At 41.8% G+C, this 21,570-nt stretch overlaps 1 protein-coding gene across 1 annotated transcript; it reads left to right on the forward strand.

Annotated features, from left to right (window-relative positions):
• The first annotated feature begins 2,826 nt into the window (after positions 1-2,826).
• olfml2bb (olfactomedin-like 2Bb) lies at positions 2,827-12,333 on the forward strand. Its single transcript, XM_030752350.1, has 9 exons — positions 2,827-3,219; positions 4,182-4,454; positions 4,555-4,662; positions 6,426-6,590; positions 6,679-6,901; positions 6,977-7,396; positions 7,739-7,915; positions 9,342-9,538; positions 11,048-12,333. Exons 1-9 carry the CDS (start codon positions 2,947-2,949, stop codon positions 11,441-11,443), a joined length of 2,232 nt encoding a protein of 743 aa, XP_030608210.1. The 5' UTR covers positions 2,827-2,946; the 3' UTR covers positions 11,444-12,333.
• Positions 12,334-21,570: the final 9,237 nt, after the last annotated feature.

The raw sequence follows: 21,570 nt of genomic DNA on the forward strand, positions 1-21,570 counted from the left end.
AAATATCCTCCTTTATTTTCACTGGGCTCTGGTGTTGAGTGTCTGAAACAAGCTGTTTTAGCCCCTCCTCTTTTAATGCCAGCCTTCCTTTAAAGTCAGCTTCCTTCTGATTGGCTGACTTAGAGGAAGGCGGGTTTAAATAATAAATGGGTGGAACTTCTGTGTTCGTAGTATTAGGAACTCTATGACGCCAGACAGATCCCAGAGCAGAAAAAACTGTCTGAAGCACAGCGCTTAGAGCAATCTGAAGCCTGAGCTTGTGGCTCTCAGGGATGACTGTCTCAAACACTGACCTAATTATCTGAAACTTTGTCCATGTGCAGAGGTGGCAAAAGTACTGACATTCTGTACTTAAGTAGAAGTACAAGTACTTGTGTTAAAAAATACTTTGGTAAAAGTCGAAGAACTGGTTCAAGTTCTTTACTTAAGTAAAAGTAAAAAAGTACAGGCTCTAAAATTTACTCAAAGTAAGAAAGTAAAAGTAGCTCTTTGGAGGACGTTTCTACCTGCTATTTTTGTGTAAAGCTAACTGAACCTTATTATATATTATTGTAATAATATAATATAATACATGAGAACACAAACGTTATTCCAATCTAAATTTTAATTCTAATGAATGTACTCAGCTTGAATCACAAACTGTGAAAGGGAATTTTAAACACAGCTCTATTCTCTGTGTCCTCCATAGTAGAGGGTGACTGTGCCTCCACCTAAACACAGACATGAGGATACTCAGGGGTTACAGTGGGATTCAGAAGGTGGAGGAACCCTAAGATCAGCTGTAGTGGCTCTGCATGGGGAGAAGAATCACAACTTTCTATTGTGAGCTCCAGTAAATGATGTTGGTGTGCAGGCTGTGATCAGCTGACCTACTGCTGCTGCTCTGAGGTTTACTGCTCTGTGTGGATGGACTGAACTCACAAAGATGTAACCCAGTATTTCACAGCTATCTGAGCTGATCTCCATCCCCTACACTGACAGCATACAGGCTGTAGAAATGTTGGATTCAGTGAATGAATCTCAGCATCAGCAGCTTTGATTCAAACTCATCTCTGCTGCACTGATGTAACCTGTAACTGTGACCATGAACACAGCCTCTGTGCACTTACACAGAGCTTTACTGTAAATACAGTACAACAAGATAACCTGTTTATTACGTACTAAACTGCAGTATTTTCATAGAATCTTTGAATTACACAAAGTCAGCATACTTCAGTTTATTTTCCAGTCCTTACCTTTAATTCTAACCTCTCTTCTTCCTCTTCTGTCCTCTTTCTCCATCTCTGAGTGAACTTCTCTCTCTTTGCTCTCCCTGAAATACAGCAGCTCTTCTTTTAGCTAGCAGACACACTGTGTGACAAACTGCACACACTTTGTGTGTTTGTTGATATTTGTTGAGCATTTAGAAACGTTGCATTTACCTGCCACACGTTACTCCCTTCATGCTCGCTCCTCTTCAGTAGCGCTAGCTAAGCTGTTTATGTGCCGCGAGCTGATTATAGCGCTATGGATGATCCATTAATTATATGGGTTTGTGTATTTAATCCCTTTGTACCCGATAAGCACCGGTGATGGAGGATACGCCAGTACGATTGTCTCTTATATGTTAATATTCCTCCGTTTAGGTTCAGATCGCAGATTGCGGCGCACTGACAAACACCTGTTACGCAAACTTCTCCCTGACGTGTTAAAAAGTAACGAGTCTGTTTTGAAAATGTAAGAAGTAGAAAGTACCGATACTTGTGTAAAAATGTAGGGAGTAAAAGTAAAAAGTACTCAGAAAAATAAATACTCAAGTAAAGTACAGATACCTAAAAAAATCTACTTAAGTACAGTAACGAAGTATTTGTACTTCGTTACTTCCCACCTCTGTCCATGTGTAATCTGTAGCAGTGACAGGAAATAGGTGCATTTTAAACACATGCATAGAAAAATCAAATTCCTGTAGGGAATTGGGGCGGGGGGGCACAATGTTATTCTAATGTCCATGCCCACCTTTTAAAGTCTATAAGATACAAACTGAGGGATGATGCCACCTTTAACTTGTAGTTTCTCACCCATAGTATGATTATATTGTTTATCCCACCACCACTTATATTTTTTTTATATAACATACATTGCACTTTGTTATACAAACATTTAAATATACTGTGAAACAAGTCTCTATTTCCAACAAACATTTGTGTCAGTGCGCAGGATCAGTTTTTTGCTTTCTAGCCTATAAACCTTGTTTCTGCGTGTTTCAAGACATTACCAGTTATAAAATTGTTTAACATTGGTTTTAATGGCAACATGATCATTAAACGTGAACATACTCCCCATGAGGTTTACTCGGACAGGTAGTCTTAAAAGCAAACACAGCTGTGACATAATAAACCAATCAGGACCTTTGCAATCCAGGGTCCAACCTGAGTTCATTCTGCAGTCACCCCACCACCACCACCACCACCACCACAATCCCCCCTCCCTCTCCCCCTCCCTCTCTCCTCCAGGCTCAGGCTCGCCCGCAGTCAGTCCTGTTCTGCCGGGGCCGGTGTCGAGGTCGGTCGGTGCCACCCAGCTCACCGGCGACACTTCACACGGACCCGAGTTAGAGCTCCTTTTTAATTATTTCGTTTTAAAACTTAATTAGTTCCGTTTTCCATCATTATTTTAATACCCCTCTTCATGAAAACAACAAGCACGTAAGTTCTTCACTTCTTTAAAAAGCCTGAGAACTTTTTTTTTTTTTCCTCAGGCTGAAGGTTTGAGACTCTTTGCCCGGAAGAAGAATAAGCCTGCTTTGTAGTGCAGCAGTTTACTGAACTGTTGGGTGCGTGGGTGTTTATTCATTCGGTGCTGTCAGCTTGGACCCGCTCAGCAGTTTTTGGCTACAACTACCTGATAATTTCTTGAGACTAGTTTCTGCACAGAGCGCTGTTTATCCTCCGCTGCTTCTCTGCAGAGATGTGGCGCAGACTTCCACTGCTGATTTTATGCTGTGCTGTAAGTGGCCTCGAGCATCTGGAGGCCGACAGAAGCTTTCGGGAGAAGATGCTGCTGGTCAAAACCGACGAGCTGAGGCCGATTAAAGATGCTCCCTCCGCGGGTAAAGTAGAGGACAGTCCCCCGGCCCCGGAGAAAGGCGCTCCTGTTGTAAATGCGGAGGGGAGAGCTCATCAGCCCACTGCCGAGCCTCTGGAGGATGAGCTGGACAACCAAGAGAATATAATCAGCCAGGTTAGTGTGCTGTAATGTGTGCGCCTTTGTATGATCATTGACAAACTTGAAGTTTATGTTAAATTACATACTGCAAACTCACAGAACCGAAGAAAAATTAGTAATTTTTAATAGTTAAGGCACCATTAAAACACACATTTTCTCACGAGATCCTGTGCTGTTTGACATTTAAAAAACTGATTGAACTGAAATGAAGTTCAATATGAACCCCCTTTTTTTTATGTGAACTATTAAAAAGAAAAACTTCCACCCACGACGTATTTAATTTGATCCGTTTAATTCGACTTCCAGGAGATTTGAGCTGAGGATCCGCAGTTACTAACTCAGCAAAACTTTCCATCTACCTCATCCAGTGGAAACCACATGAGATCCCACAGCGGGTGTGCTCTTAGGACTTGCGTTGCTTTAACAGTAAACCTTGAATCTCTCATTTCCCACCTGAAGTGGGCCTTTAGGGATTGTTTCTCACACCAGTTTGTTAATTGCAGAAGTTTAATTATACGTGATATTTCCTTTCACTGTCAGTTGAGCTTAAATGATATGGTAAATCGAGCCCAGAGCTCTGTGTGTGTGTGTGTGTGTGTGTGTGTGTGTGTGTGTGTGTGTGTGTGTGTGTGTGTGTGTGTGTGTGTGTGTGTGTATACGCTATAGTAAAGCTTGCATCCCTCTGGTGGTAGGTTATGTAATATCCTCAAACTGTAAATGCTCCAAACCAAAGAGGGCCTGTTTGTAAATGCTAGCTGTCTTCTTCCTGTGCAGCTCACCGCTGCTGCAGCTGCAAATCATCTCACGTTTCAGCTCCTTTTTTTAGTTTAATCCCTGTATTTCTGCTAAATAAATTATAGGGACTAACCAAATATCAAATATACAGTCATTTTTTTTTTTTTGGAAGTGTCTTTCGAATTGGGCTATGTGAAACTGAAAAAGATACTAAGAAAGATAATGTTGTTCCTCTCTTTCAGTTGCTGGGTGATTACGACAAAGTAAAAACGGTGTCATCAGGGTCTGACTGTGTGTGCCGCTGTATCGTTCGACCGATCAAACGCTCCGACTGCAGCCGTGTCCAGGAAAGCGACCTAAAATCACCATCTCAGGATTTTTACACTGTAGAGACAATTACCAAAGGAACAGACTGCAAGAAGTGTGAGTGCATGGCTCCACCTTCAGCTGTCAATCCCTGTGAGGGGGAGTACAGGTTTAAAAAACTACAGGAAGCAAGCAAAGATGACATCAAGGTAGAAACACATACACAATGCGTTTTGGAGGACAAACTGTTCAGGGAGTTTTGAGTGGGACGATGTTTAACCTAATGAATGGTTTCTTGTTTTTGCTTAGCTGGCAACTATCATTGACTTGCTGGAGGGCTCTTTGTATGGAATGGACTTATTAAAGCTCCACTCTGTTACCACCAAGCTGCTGACCAAGGTGGACAACATAGAGAAGGTGAGCACACATCATCTCGCGTAAGTGGAAATGTTGCAGCTCACATTGCTTCCACAACACGAGATAAATCTATCAAAAAGATGCAGATTTATAGTTGATATTATTAATATAAGCCACTGCACGGCAAATTATCACACCATATATTTAAAGGCACTGCAATAAATAGACACATGGATAACACCAAAGCAGGCAAGTCCAGTCTTGATGCGACTAAGAATCAGGGCTGTTGTGCACAACCAGCTGTGATAGAGACCTGGCCAAAATAAACAAAACAGTTACCAAACCTTAGTTTGTACTTACAATACATAGTCTTAGATATTTTTAGTGCAAAAACTTTGCAAAGCTAACTAAAACATATCCAGGGTATCTATCTGTTAAGTGGATTCACTTACCCTAACACTGGCAATCAGGATAACGCGGTCACATGAAGCTGGTTATCAGCAAGCTAATTTAACCCAGGTTTTCCCTGTGCATTTGCACCAAAGGGTTGGCGCTGCCAGCATCTGACCAATCACAATTATGGATAAGTGTATCAGCACTAGAGCAGCTGATTTTACAAAAGAAGGTGAAACCATACTATGGGAAAAATATGTAAATGTTAAACACTTAATATGAGTGAAAACAACACAGCTGCTGCAGATAAAGCAGCAGTGTGTATGTATGTGAGAGGAAAAGCCCTGCTGAATAATATAGTATTAAAAGCATGCGCTTTAAGCACTTCATTCAGTAATACTGGAAAACCTCTGCCCCCATGTCTGTCTTGTCTCGCTGTTCCCTGTTCCCATGGCTGTCTGGTTTCCCCGTCTAGTTGTGTCAAGTTTATCTTGTCTTCCTGCTCAGTTATGTCTCCTGTTCGTTATGCCCTTAATTGTCTGCCTCTTTGTGTTGTTAGGTCGTTTTCCCTTTTGTATTGCCATTCAGTCATGGTCTCGTCTCTGTGTTTTGTATCCCCTGCATTGTGTCAGTCTCTTCTTCATGTTGTTTTCTCTGTGTTAAGTTTACGTCTTAGTCCTGGTCTCTCTGTGTTTGTCACTTCCTGTCTTATTTTGATAGTCTTGACTCTCGTGTTTTGTATTTAGTTTTACTTCCCTGGTCTTGTCGTCATTGATTAGTTTCAGCTGTGCTCCCCGGTGTGTCTTACCCCCTGATTACCTCATGTGTGTATATACCGTCTGAGTCCTCCTCTGTTCATTGTTGTGTTGTCATCAATGACTTTCCGCCTCTCTGTGTGTTCCCAAGCTCTGTGTACTCCTGCTAAGTTTCCTCTTAGTTTGTGTATTTCTGGCTCCTGTCCAGCCCAGTGCATATGTAGTATATTTACTCTGTGGCTCCTGTTGCTGCCTGCCACACAGTACTCTCTGACCCCTAGTTGGATGGCTGTACAGCAATACTGGAATAGCTTATTCTGACAGTTAGCTGAAAACTTGTAGTTAGTATTGTGTGATGTAGCGCTGTAAAGAGTTAAGGACTTTTTCCAAGGATTGTACCCACTCACCCAAGTTACATATTCTAAAAACAGGTGTTCAGTCCGTAGAAGTTTTGCTTTTAAGATAAAAATAGTTCCATAATGTTGTTTTAAAACCTCCACTGCACGTAGACTGAGAATGGATTTTTTTTTTTTTTTAGTGAAGTGCACATGTCCCGACCTCTAAATAAAAAATATTGGTGTATTCAAAGAGTCCAGATTTTTTCAAAGCGTGAGTACGAGGTGATGCCATTGTAAACATCTGATTAACCCTTGCGTGTCTGTTTCTGCTCTTTAGACATTTGCACAAAATCTTACTGAAAGAATGAGAGAGAAAGAACGTGGAAAAGAAAGAGCAAAGGAAAAGGATAAAGAAAAGAAGATCCAGCAGAAAAAAAAGAAAATGAATGACTTGGAGCGTTCAAGAGTTAAAAGTGGAGCAGCTGCCTACGCCCACAAGCAGGTACAAACCTTCTGAAAATCTGTCTTAACAGATCACAAGCCAAGATGAGAGTTCCCATTTTTTATAAATGAGACTGAATTTTCTTTAGCAGAAGGATTATGACAGCCACCTGAAGAAAAACCAACAGCAAGATGGTGTGGAGGAACAGCACCGAAGCAGGAATCAGACAGAAACACAAAAGGCAAGCAAAGAGAAGACCGAGCAAAAGCAACCAATGAAAGACAAAACCACTGTTCTCATCAGGGGCGTGACCTTTTATAAGGCAGTGGAAGAGAGCTACCAGGAGGATAAGAAAGTTAGAGGACAGAACAGTAAGTATAATCCACTCATCTGTATAATTTAATGTAATGCTTTTAGGGCTTCTCATGTTTTTCCTTATCTTGCAGCTCCTGTAACCACGACATCTTCAGTGGACTTACTGATCTCTGAGCAGCTGCCATTTAACAGGCCTTCAAAAACCATCATAGAACCAGACCACAAGTACATACCTTTGACCGGTTCTTCACTGACCCATCAACCAACAGCTCCCTCATCTACTAGCCAAGAAACCACAACTGCAACCCAACCAGCTCGCTCCTCTACAACAACTACAAAGCCAACGACAACTACTTCCCAAAAGTCTTCAACTACCAGAACTGCTATTAAGCCCACTGCGCCTTCCACCCAGCAGACCACTTTACCCTCAGATACCAATATAAGCCCACCCATTGATGCATCTCCCACCTCAACACCTCAGCCAAAACCCAAAAGCCGACTCAGCTGGACAGAGAGTCCTGCTGACCAACTGAAGACCACCAAAAAGCCAGGTAAATTTAGACTGATGAGGTAGCTATTGATGAACTTATGAAGCTAATAACATTGATTATTTCATAACAATGAAATGTAACCTCAAGGTCTGAGAAATTAAGACAATGTGGAAGTGCCCAAAACTGTTTGGGCACGAGCGAGTCAAATCCGATAGACTCCCATGTTAAAATGTCTATCTTCAGCTTGGAAATTGATATGTTTACAGCCTGGAATGAAAAGATGTTTTGGCCTCTATAACTAGTTTCCCCCCTTCAAAACAGTCATACAGTCCTCTTATCTGGTAGTAGGTGCATATATTTTAGCTCTTCACTGACAGTGTCACCTGATGTTTGTGTTTACAGGAGTGTGTAAGGACACAGTAGCGAGCATCTCTGAACCGGTCCAAAAAAATACTTACGGCCTCAGTGATGGAGCCTGGATGAGAGATGCTCGTGGTCACGGGAGCGTCATCTACCTCACTAACGGTCACTATGGCAACAACCTGCTGGAGTTCCGAGACATGGAAACCTTCAAATCAGGTACAGAGGTTTGTGTGTGTGGAAGAGAATAATCCTCACGACTCAAACAATTTCACGCACTCTAATTCTTCTCATGAATGTTCTTAGACGTCAAACCAATAATGCTTTAGCCATCAGAACATTACAGTGTTAGACCCCCACTGGCAGCTGGACAGTTCCTATTTGAAAGAAAGAACAAAGCTATATGGTTTTAAGATCCATAAATATAAAAGCACAGAAACAGGAAACAGTTTTTCATACACAATGGATGTGTTAGAAATGAATTAATGGGTTAGAATCAGCTCCCTCGAGCTGAATATTTATATATTTCTATACATTTATGAAATTCACTTTAGCACCTGTGTTTCAGTCTCACCAAGTCTAGGAATTAAAGTTAACTATCTTCCAATAATCAAATTATCTTCATTATATTTAACCCTCCAAATACAGATACTTTGTACTGCAATTTATAGTGGACACAATTCGAGAGAACTCCAATGAGCAAGGACTTGGTGATGATGGGAAGGAAGAACTCACTTTTAAAAAGAAGAGGCCTCCAGCAGAGAGGGGTAGTCATCCACCATGGCATACTGGGTCAAAACTAAGTCCCTTTTCAGTGACCTAAAACTGCCTTTGCCATTACATCTGGATGAAAGGCTAGTCAGAAAATCACTATGATGCATCAATGTCTGAGATTTGGCTTGCTCTATATATGGCAGGGGTTTCCTGTCTTGCTCAATTTTGGCAAAATCTACATGATGCTGAAAAGCTAATTCATGCATTTATTACTTGTAGGCTGGACTATTGTAATTCATTATTACCAGGCTGTCCTAAAAGCTCCCTGAAAAGCCTTCAGCTGATCCAAAATGCTGCAGCTAGAGTCCTGACAGGGACTAGAAAGAGAGAGCAGATTTCTCCCATATTGGCTTCCTCTTCATTGGCTCCCTGTTAAATCTAGAATAGAATTTAAAATCCTTCTACTCACATTCAAAGTCTTGAATAATCAGGCCCCATCTTATCTTAAAGACCTCATAGTCCCAGTTCACCCCAATAGAGCACTTCTCTCTCAGACTGCTGGCTTACTTGTGGTTCCTAAGATACTTAAGAGTAGAATGAGAGGCAGAGCCTTCAGCTTTCAGGCCCCTCTCTCTACAATATGAAGTGCCTTGTGTCGACTGTTGTGATTTGGCGCTATATAAATAAAATTGAATTGAACTTATTACACAGCTTTACTAACAAAACTGATGTAGCCTGTACATCAGCATGGTTAGAAAACAAGTACCTTTGTACAGCTTGAAATACTGGCATTAAATAAGTTAAGAGCCATTGTAATGTTTATTGGTTGCACTGGTTCAGTAAAATATTTTTTCAACATGACAGATGTCTCACTTTGATGATCCTAAAGTTCCTTAAGGTCGTGCATTTTGTGTGTGTTCTTTGTGTTCAGGACAGACAAGCAATTCATACAAGCTGCCCTACAGTTTCACTGGAACAGGCCACGTTGTGTATAATGGAGCTTTCTACTACAATCGAGCCTTCAGCAGGGACATTATAAGATATGACCTGAGGCACAGATATGTAGCTGCCTGGACCACACTGCATGATGCTTTACTGGAGGAGCAAATTCACAGGACGCAGACTGAAGTAAGACTCATTACTTTTATTTTGATATAATGGTCCAAGAAACAGTGCATGATGATTTATACAAGGAGTATGTGCATTTGGGACTCTTTAAAGGGTCATAAAAGTCAATTATGGGAACAAAAACATAACAGATTACTAAAGAGTAGAAAAGACTGCTGGACATATTGGAAAAAATCTTCAAATGAATAACAGAATGAATTTTGGGACATGCACTTTTGTGGTTTCTTTCTGAGAGGAAGAACAGAAGAGTTCTGTTTTCAGTAAGGAGTTCCAGTTGGCTGTTAATTAGCCTTGTTTAGCATAAAGCTAGGAAGAAAAGTCAGCCAGTCATGCCCTCTTTAAACTTCAGTATCACACACCAACCCTCCTAAAGCCCTTTTTACACAACCAGCAAACATAAGCCGCATTTCCATACGGGGCGACTCGACACGGGTCGCCTCGACTCGCCGCGGTTTGACGGCGTTTCCATTAGTAACTGGTACAAGTTTGCAGGTACTTTTTCGTACCCACTCACCCGAGGTTCTGAGCGATACGAGGCGATACAAAAATGTGACGCGGAGGACAGCATGCCACTGATTGGCCAGGGAGTGTCGTCACTATCGGAGGCATGAGAGCGACTCCTTCACCAGAATCAAGTGTGCCATTTTTAAAACCGACAGCAAGAAACTGGAGGCATGCAAAGCACCGGTTGAATCCCCAGACCAACAGTTTGCAGCAGTAGTTTTTTACTAGCCGAACAGCTGGTTAGCACAGAGCCGGGCGGAGGGCTGATCAAAGGAACTTTGAATTACCGTAATAACGCGACCGTTTGTCCTGTCGGAAAAATTCAGTTTCTGAAAGCTGAGAAACTGCACTTCACAACCACTATAGGGTATTACTGTGGTGTTATTACTAATTGCCTTATGTCCGCGAACGGCGGCTCTTTTGAAGTACACTGAGCCGATTATGTTCGGGGGTGTAGGGTTATACTTAACAATGATAACCTTCATCCATTAACACATTGTACAGGGACTTATGCATGATGTTAGCTTGCCTCTATCTCATCTATTGTTGCGTTTTGAGCCGTGCACGAGTCACGTCATGAGACTACTGCCCGCGCTGCTATATCAACTCCACCCACACTGTGGTGGTCCTCAATTGCAATGGAAACACAACACGACCGTGCGGAGTTGTGTTGACCTAGTCGACCCGTGCCGAGTCGTCCTGCATGTCATTTAGAGTGGTGTTTTTGTTCTTCTGAAGGATGCAAAATAAATGCTCATTGTTTTTAGTTCTGTTTTTGGTCTCCACCAGCAAGAACCATATTCACCAGCTCAATGCTGACTGTCTGCTATTTGAGTACTGTGTAAACAGCTGCCTGCTGTGGTCGAAGAACAGCAGTGAGACTGAAACAGATCAGTAAAGTTTTGGCTTTAGGTCCTAAAGCCAAAGAATATTTCAAGATGTGAAAGTCGTACAAACTTGCAGATATTTGATACTCCCTGAAGTTGAGCATGATTTATTTTGCAGGTTGAGCTTGCAGTCGATGAGTCTGGCCTGTGGCTGCTTTACCCTGCTTTGGACACAGAGGGCTTCCACCAGGAAGTTATCCTGCTAATCCACCTCCACCCCCGTGAGCTTCAGCCGATACAGACGTTTCGCACGGGTCTCAGACGAGGTCGCTATGGTAACAGCTTCCTGGTTTGTGGCGTGCTTTATGCAGTGGACAGTATGGAACATCGATACGCAAACGTGACCTATGCCTTTGACACTCACACGCTTACGCACACCGTGCCAAGCCTGGCGTTCACAAACATGCACGCACACAACTCCCAGCTGGCCTATTGTCCTCTGGACAAAAAACTGTACTCATGGGATAACGGTCATCAGATGATATATGATGTCATCTTTGCTTATTTAGAATAATGGACATAAAAAAATAAAAATAAAAAAAAATGGTGGTTAGATGTATATTTGGCAATTTGTCTTGTCCAGTGAGTCAAAACAAAGCTGAGGATGGAAGAAATAAGAACACTGAACAGATATTCCATCTGTGCTTTGTTTCGAAAAGACAGGATCAGTCACTCTGATGTGGTCACTGGGCTGCTGCTCTGGTGCACACACAGACGCAGCACTTGCAGACAAGAAAAGCAGAATTGTATTATACCTTAAAAACTCCATAGGTGATATGGATGAATGTAAATAGATGTATACATTGTCTTAGTCTGTTTCAACAAAGAAAACTACATTTATGAGAAACCATATAATCCATTAATTCAGACTGTGGTGGAGAGGAACTGTCTGGAATGCTCTCGTTTCTCACTGTAGTGTGACGGACTTCATATTGTTTGGAAATGACCTTATAACCTTTGCCAGGCAAAATGATCTTACTGAAGCAGGAAGTATGCAGTTAGTTTTTCACGACTGCATAGTCACGTAAAAACTTTCTTTTTCACATGACTGCATGTTGAACTTGTTCCATAGTACAGGTGGTGCACAAGTTTGAATTTGTTTTGGATTTTGTGTGGATTTTCTTGAATCCACACTGGGTCAAAAATTATACATAGGGCTCAAATATAAACACCCAGCTCCATTAATATTTGGTTAAATATTTGTAAGTTGCACCTCAACCAGATGCTTTTGGTCACCGTCAATAAGCTTCTGGCATATTTGACTGCTCTTCTTGGCAGAATTGTTAGAGTTCATTTAAATTTGTTGTTTTCCTGGCATGAACCTGACACTTAAGCATCCATCCATTCACTTCCGCTTATCCTGTTCAGGGTCGCTGGAGCCTATCCCAGCTGACATAGGGTGAGAGACAGGGTACACCCTGAACAGGTCGCCAGCCTGTCGCAGGGCCAACACAGAGAGACAGACAACATCCACGCTCTCAGTCACACCTATGGGCAATTTAGACTAGCCAATTAACCTAACCCCAGTAAGTGCATGTCTTTGGACTGTGGGAGGAAACCGGAGTAACCGGAGGAAACCCACGCAGGCACAGGGAGAACATGCAAACTCCACACAGAGAGAGAGAGAGGCCCGGGAATCGAACCCAGGCCTTCCAGATGGTATTCTAACTGTGAGGCAGCAGTGCCAACCAGCGCATAATCCACAAATTTTCAATAGGGTTGAGGTTGGGTTTTGGGAAGGCCATTCTAAAAGCTTAATGTTAACCTGCTTTATCTATTTTGATGTGTGTTTGGGATCACCGTCCTGTTGGAACTGTCTAGCTGTTGATTTGAGGTGAAGTTAAAGGATTTGAAGGTAGTCCTTTTTCATTATTCTATTCACTTTCCACACTATCCACAATGTACCAGTACCACTGGCAGCAAAACAGCCCCAGAGCATCATGCTACCACCACCATGCTTGACAGTGGTGGTAGCAGTGGACAGGTTCAGTGTTCTTAGGTTTGAAAGCCTCACCTTCACTCCTCCAAACATATCTCTTGTCACTGTGGTCAAACAGCGTTGTCTTTGTCTCATCTGACCGTAAAACTTTTTCTCCAATTGGCATTTGGCTTGTCTGTGTAGGCAGCAGCAAATTTTAGTCAAGCTTGAAGGTGCTGATTTTGGAGCAGAGTGGCACCCACTCAGTCCATGGCGACGTAAAACTGGCTTCACTGTGGAGAGTGATGCTGGTGTTCCAGCAGTTTCCAGTTCATGCCAGACTTGAGCCTTTGATGGTTCCTGGGTTGTTCCTGAGCATCCTAACCCATTTCCTCTCATCTAAGACTGACAGTTTGGGTCTTCTTCCAGATCTTGTCAAAGTGATGACACATCCAAATAACTTGTACTAAAGTGCAGTTGTTTAAACTGATAATCTTGGAATTTGCAGCTGTTTAGAAATGGCTCCAAGAGACCTTCATCGTTTGTGTAACTCCACAGTTCTCCATAGATCTTCACTGAGTTCCTTGGACTTTCCCCTTGTTCTGAGTATGAAAAATCCCTTAATACTGGCAAAGAGAAACTACCAGTTGTAGTCAATTATGATCACTAACATGAATTTAATAGGCCTTGGCCTTGTCAAGTTAAAAGACATTGTAGAGCCTTCAACACCACTTATTAAAAGATTTAAGTGAATGCATGTGCATATTTGAGTCTGTATATATAATTTTAACCCTGTTTGGATTAGTGAAAATCCAAAATAAATTCAAACTTATGCACCCGATTTTTCTTTTTAAAAGTCATTAAAGATGTTTGCTGCACAATCATTCCAGCCTGGGAAAAGAACGGTTCAAAGAAATCACTGAAAGCCCTAAATTACCATCACATTCATGCAAACGTGCGACCACAACTGTAAAAATAACTTTCATGCTCAAATAGAATAATTACATCTTGAGGTTAAAAGGCACGATATCTCAGCCAATGATTGGTAAAGGTTCCCTGTTTATTGATGCATTCACAAAATCAGATCATGTGAGCTTTATGCTTCTAAAAGTTGGCAGCTTTTCAAACCCTCAATGAAAGCAGATATACATTGTTGCATGTAACACCAGTATAATGCATTTATTTAGCTTTTAAAATGTAGTAGCAGCCTGTTATTTTATTTGTGTGTCATTTCAATGTGTTTCCTATTGTTGATTCAGGTGGTAAAACATTTTTTAATCTGTGATGTTTTGCTTGTAAAAAAAATACCAAGACAAGGTTGAATTTTGACTGCGTAACTAGGAATATGTTCATTTCCATTAAAATGTTTCAAACCTTTTTCAGCCTCTTTGTTTCACTTCCCTCCTCCTCTGTGTGCCTGCCTGTCCTGTTGGGGGCATTATTTGTGAGGTCTGATTTAGTTTTCCTGGAAGCAGCAAAGCCACTGGAAGGAACCCAGGGTGGAAAATAAGCCCCGGACCAGATGCTGGTGAACTTCCAACTGGGAATGCTCAGGACGCAGACCGGACCTGCTACATATTAGCCTCACAGAGGAACAAACGGGGTGATGGCCTGCTCGCTTATAAGATAAAATGCTGCTGTTCTTCCAGTCTGGTTCAGTTCAGCTTGATCTTTATCTCCATTCCACAACTTAACCACACTGGCTGCGAAGAATGTGTGTCTACAGCAACGTTGTAACAGGACAGAAATAAAAATTTAGAAAAGAAAATGGTTGAAAAAGTTTCAAGATAAATTAACAATACAACTACAAACTGATTACAAATATGTAAATTCTAAGCAGGAATGTTCCATTAACCCTCATCAGTGGAGATGACATCAAAAGTTATATAACCATGATGCTGATGTGGTGGAGTGTGTGTGTGGTGAGTGACCACCAAGCAGGATACAGAATAAGACGCCCATTCACATCCACTGCAGACCTACCAAGCTGAGGGAATGCATGTCTGTGCGTGTGTGTGTGTGTATGTGTGTGTGGTCTCCTTGCTTAGAGCAAGTCATTCAAAGACTGACGGTTGCACAGAACACACACACACACACACACACACACACACAGTAGAAATCATATAATCATATGCTAAGGATGCTATGTGTTCACAGAACAGAGGGCCTGCTTCACACACGCTCTGCATAATGTCTGGTTTAAAGATAGCAGTACGATCTAGACACACATTCCCAAACACCACTGAGCTGAAACTGAGAACAAAGGAAGAAAGGAACATTTGAGAGAGGCTATCATGGAGATCAAAATCTTTGGCCTGTAAAAGCACTCACTCTGAGGTCATTTATATTTATACCAAAGAAAAGAAAATAGACTGTGTGAAAATAGGACTTGGTTAAGAAAGAAAAACAGAAGGAAAAAATAAGAAAAAAAAAACAGCAAGTAAAGAGAAAAATGAAAGAGAATGAGAGGTTAAAGGTCGACAGATTACTGGAAAGGTGACAGAACCAATAAGATAATAAAACTGAGAATTCAAAGTAGGCCCTGAGAGCCATTGGGGAAGCCCATGAGAGCTGAAATTTTTAAAATAAATTACAATAAATAAATGAATAAATAAATAAACTTGGCCAATCGTTAACCTGAAGTCTAAATTTATCCCTTGAAGTAGCTGGGCACTGTAGTTTCTGCAAATGAGTCCATTAGGGGACTATTTGTGGTAGAAAAAAATTAATGTATACTTGGTGTTCTAGTGGGACTCATTCATAACAACAATGTCCTATGTAAGTGCAGAAAGTCATTAAGTTAAAGCAGTCAGCAGCTCATGTACTAGCATAGCCCACCACAGTGATGAGATAGTATATATGCTGTGTTACATTATTGTACTGTATGTCTTGTACAGCAGCTGGGACACCAGTGTATGTATTGTATAACTGTGTGCCAGTTTAATGGCAAAAAAGCTATGACCAGGAGGCAGGTCTGACTATGAAACTGCACACTCATCATGTTTGCTAGCCAGTGAGTGTGGAAAGGTAATTTCTCCCCTTGTCAAGTCATAAATTAACCCCATTGTTTTGGATAGCTGAGTTCAATTTTACTCGCCATACCCAGGCCTGATCACTGCACGGTCAATAAATCACTTAAATAGAACCTGTCTGACAAAGTGAAGTAAAACATCTTATAAAGCAACACATCATGTCAAATAAAAAATAAAATCAAGAATAGCTGAGAAACAAAGTCACTGAAATCTATCGGGTTTGGGGACTCCAGTGAACCACGCTGAGAGCCATTTTATCCACACATGGAGAAAACTTGGAACAGTGACCAGTGACGACTCATCTGAGAGGTCACAGAAAGGATCCAGAACATCATCTAAAGAACTGCAGGCCTCACTTGCCTCAATTAAGGTCAGAGTTCATGATTCGAAAACCACAGCCAACCAAAAAATAACACAGAGGGTCGTCTCACATCTGGCAACAAACATCCCCAAGGCTTCTGGGAAAATATTCTGTGGACTGATGAGACAGGTTTGTGTCCTGTTAGAGTCGGCATAAAACTAACACAAAAGAACATCACATTAGCAGTCAGATATGATGTGGCGGTGTGATGGTCTGGGGCTGCTTTGCTGCTTCAGGACAACATGATGTAATTGATGGAACCATGAATTCTGCAATAAAGGTTTTGGAGCAGTCCAGACATAAATCAGATTGAGATAGTTACATTAAACAGGCTGTTCATGCTTGAAAACCCTCCAATGTGGCTGAATTTTTAAAAATTGTGTGAAGCAGAGTGATTCGCCCACAGTGATGTGAAAAGCTCACTGCAGATGTTGTTGCTAAGGATGTCATTAGGTTGAGGAAGCAGCTACTTTTTCACGCAGAGCCAGGTAGGTTTGGATTGCTGTTTTCTCTTAATAAATGAAATCATCATTTAAAAACTGCACTTTCTATTTACTCAGGTTATCTTTGCCTAATATTAAAATTTGTTTGATCTGAAACATGCAAATGTGACAAATACGCAAAAATATAACAAGCCAGGAAGGGGACAAATACTGTTTCACCACATTATAAACCTGTTGGTAGGATGCATTCATTGTTTAGTTTTGTCTTTTTATGGGATTTGTTGGTCATGAAATTAAACGTCACGTAGCCAAATTCAACCAAACACTTGGAGCCTGCTCCCTAAATTCTGGAACATATTTACTCCACAGTTTCCACAGCACAGATGCAACAAAACTGCACCAGAGCTTGCTGTGGGCTGCTGTCAGGAGTCTGTTGTGCTGCAAAGTGAGCCGTGCACTGAGAAAACAGAGCTGTAAACAGAGAGATTCCTCCAACTTAGCTTCATCTCTTATCTGGTTTTTAGTATTACACAGGTGGTTCACTTCTTACCTGGTTATATAGCTTTGGTAACTTGCAGTATGCTGGTAACCTACAGCCTGATCTACTTTAGCTTCTTTATCTTTAGCTTTTAGGATAAGAGATCAGTAGGAATGGGATCACCGCCCACTGACCCTCACCATTCCTGGAAGATTCCTTGGACTTCTATGCATGGACAGGAGGAGGAAAGCCACCTGCTGTCATGTAAACACCGAGTTGTAGCCACCTTCCTGTGACTGCTTATCCTGATTGCCTCTGTTAGGATAAGCGATAAATGAATCCAGATAAATGAAAGAGAGCTTGGGTATGATGAACATGCTTCAGATCCCAGGTGTTTAGTTATCCTCTGGATTTTTGTTTTATCAACACCTGAACAGTTGAATGTTTTAGGTAACCTGGATCCATAACACAGTGGATCCATAACAGCAAATTTTGGAAAGCTGAGCTGATGCGGATCACTGCAGCAGGCAACGATGATATAACAGTCGAGGTATGATGGAACAAAAAGCAAAGCTGGTTTTCCTCAATTTAAGCCAAAGACGGTGCCAAGCTTTTACAGGTGCACACTGCGTGGGAATCCAAAGCTTCAGGCATTTATAATTTCAAAGGTAACAGCAGAGTGAGCTTGTCTGACGCTGAACATCATTTTGAAGAGCACCATATGTGGTCTGGCTGGTCTGTCCAAGAGCTGCAATACTATGCTGATTACACAACCACACAAATGAGATGGAAATATGATAATATTCATCAGACACATAAATCAAAGCTGCATGTTGACACATGATATTACTCTCCATTGGGTTACTTATTGTTAGTTAATGTCAGTGTTTCCCAAATATGCCAGTTAGTGTACATTTCTGCTGTGTTAGCCATGGTGTCTCTTTGTAATTTGTGCTCACTTGTCTTTTGTCTGCTCCATGTCACGTGGAACAGCATGAGTCTGTGATGCTGTCATTTTCTCACGTGGAAAGAAAAAATGATTTGTGTATTTAAGGAATCTTAGTTCAAGGATATGTAGATTATGTAAGTTTGAATAGTCCTTCAGCAGATGACTCTGCTTAGGCTTCCAGCCAGACCTTCAGGGCTCTGAAAGAGGAAATACTAGAAAGCAGTGGAGAAGCAAATGATAAGAACAGAGCAAGCAGAGGTGAAGAGAAGAGGAAAGTGGTGGAAAATAATGGGGGGGTAGACAAGTAAAGATGAGAGATGAATGAGGAGAGTTGGAGAAGGAGACAGCAGAGAGACTAATGTGTCCCCCAGGCATTAGATTACAACATCTGGTTTGTTACTCTGAGCGTTTCAGACAGACTGACAAATCCAGCCAAAGTACTTGCAAGAATAGCCTTGTTGTGGTTGTGGTGCAGTAATGGAGACAAGACAAAAATAACAAGCAGCTTAGGTAGCTTATGAAAGCACAAATCTGTGAAGAATAGTCTGAAAATAAGAAATAATTTGAAGCAGCAGGATGTTAAATCACACTTCAATCACACAGAAAGGAAAATACATTTGTTTGCCATGTCTGTGTGCAGCCGGAGGCTGAGAAGCACGAGTGAGGCAGAAAGGCAGAAATAGCCTGAAAAGTAATGCAGTAATTTGCAGTAATATTGCACTTAAACAGACTCTTACACTTCAGTGCCAAAACTTTCTTTTGCATAATGATGGCCTAAATCACCTTTCCTGTGAGCCCAATCGGAGCAGCAGATTCCTGCTTGAATGCTTTTTTAAGTGGAGCTCCTGCCCCATGAACCCAGACACACAGACCACAAGTCACATGGCTGGCATTTGAATGTGACTCACATCCTCCATCATGTCGCTCCTTTGCTTTTCTCCCGCTGTCCTTCCTGGAGCTCTTCCTTGGATCAAGTTACAGCAAGTAGGTCAATAAAAGTAATCTTGTAATGAGATGCAGATAAATGGCCAAAGCGTCAGACATCCATGTGACTCTTTTATGACTCTTCATCAGGATGCAGCTGCTTTATTAACCTGATGTTATTTCCTCCAAAAAAAAACAAAAAAAAAAAAACAGGGGTCTTCTCCGTGCTCCTGGGAAAGTTGTTGCTTTTGTGCAGGAACTCTGCAGTTATGGAATGATTAAGTCAGGGTTGTCTTTGGAGGACATCACACCAAATGTGACAGTGCCAAATGTGCTCTGAATGGGTTAAAAGTAAAAAAGGTGTGCACGTGTTACTGTGCTCTTCTCACTAACTTCTTGCAGTTCTTATGTCTTGTTAGCTGAAGCACTTCCACATTGTTTTTCCAGTGTTATCACCCTCAAATGCATTGATTCAAATGCTCAGTGTGTGACGGTGACAGGAGTTATAGATCAGATCTGCGTTTCTGTTGCTGTTCAAAAGAAAAACTCCTTTGTGTCTGATTTGCAACAGCAAACCCAACCCCATAAATGTCTGCCCCCACTGACATAAACTTTGGACTGTTTCTGGATAATCAGACTGTCACATGTTCCACACTTTCTCACACGTAGCACATAGCAGGAAACAGTCCACTCCACACAGGTTCACAATAAAGAAAATGTGTTTAAGTGAGGAAGCAGCCTGGATACAGTCTGCATTAGGCAGGACATTTGAACTCCTCCACATGGAGGGGGAACTACACCAGGGCGTCAGACTTGTACGTGCTAAGTCTCGTTCTTGCCACTTTAAACCTGGCTGTGAACTGCCCCGGTGTGAGCTAGAGGGCATCATCAGATGAAGTCAACAGAACCACATTATCCACAAAAAGCAGAGATCCTGAAATCACCAAAGGGGAAACTTCTGCCACTTGACCACACCTAGAATTTATTTTACTTTATTCAACAGTAGTGGTGAAAGCAGACAGGAAAGAAGGGGAGATTCCCAGCAAAGACCTGCAGGTCAGACTCGAGCCCAGGCTGCTGTATTGGCCCATAAGGCATGTGGGTACCTGCTCACCCACTGAGCTAAACTGGCACCCACACACCCAGAAATTCTGTCCAGAATTGGTGAGAGCAGGCAGCCCTGGCAGACTCCAACATCTACAGGGAACAGGTCTGACTTACTTTAGGCAATACGTACCAAGCTCTTACTGTGGTTCTACAGGGACCAAATGGCCCGTAACAACGATCTGCTAACCACCACTCCAGTCTGCCAGTCCAGAGGCATCGCTCCAGATTTCCACTCAGTGTTGCAGAGGCGTGCCAACCAAGACAGACTCACAGCATCCAGAGTCTTAAGGAACTCAGGGCAAATCTCATCCGTCTCAGGGGCCCTGCCTCCAAGGAGTTGTTTAACTACCTCAGTTATTGGCTCTATCTCTGAAAAGTGTAGTCAGACCAGAGGTGTCTTAAACCATTATTCTTTGTAACAGCCAGCAGGGAGCGACTCCTTTTGTCTGAGAATAGCACCCTTTGGTCCCCCTGATCTATAACCTCAGTAAACACTTTCCAAATGGTGACAACAAGTAGTGTCCTCTGTTCCTCAGTCAGCTCCACCCCTCACTCTTCAGATCAGCTTTCACAACACCAACATGGTGATGGCAAAAATACTCAGTTTGAGGCTTCTCAGGACTTCTCTAATCCAAAGGGTGATGTCATCGTGGCAATGCTGATGTTCTTATATAAGGTCTATGGTTGAAACGTGAATTACAGAAGGTGGTCATTTTGTGAAAGACTTTATGAACCATAACTGTGTTTATAAACTCTTATAAACACAGTTACGGTGGTTTCAGGACAAAGACACTTGATGAAATATAGAAAATGTGGTCACAACCTGACTCTTGAGAAACAATCAAAAACCTTGGACTAACATTGCTGTCAGGCTGAGTGCGGGATGTGGCTTGATAAAGTCAGTGTAATATTAAACATAATCAACTGTGGAAAACTGTAACTTCATCTTTATAAGGTAAACTTCCACTCAGACTGGCTGCACTGAAATTAAGGTTTTCTCAGTTAAATCAGTACAGAGCTGTAAATCTGAGGAAGCACCACAGCTGACCCCAGAAACACTTCACAGGCCTAAAAATGCTTCGAGTGCCTCTTTACTACCAACAATATAAAATGTGAACTGCACCAGGAGCACACACGCTGCTTGGCCATAAAAGGAAAGATTCAGATTGTTTTTTTAATAGTAGTAATTCTGTGTCACCTTTATTAGCAGACGTGCTGCTGCAGTACAGGCTGTCTGGAACCAGAACCACTTAAATGAATGAAATTTGGAGCATATGTAAGCACCGTTTAAAGCGCTTTAAAGGGATTTCCTAAATCCTGCACTTCATGTTTTGCTCTTCCAGACCATAAAGTTAAAGAAAGCATGTCAGCAGACAGCTGAATGACACTTCTGTAATCAGCTGAATTAAGTTTAGGAATAAAAACAAAC

Source organism: Archocentrus centrarchus, chromosome 17, assembly GCF_007364275.1.
Source record: "Archocentrus centrarchus isolate MPI-CPG fArcCen1 chromosome 17, fArcCen1, whole genome shotgun sequence".
Classification (NCBI taxonomy): domain Eukaryota; kingdom Metazoa; phylum Chordata; class Actinopteri; order Cichliformes; family Cichlidae; genus Archocentrus; species Archocentrus centrarchus.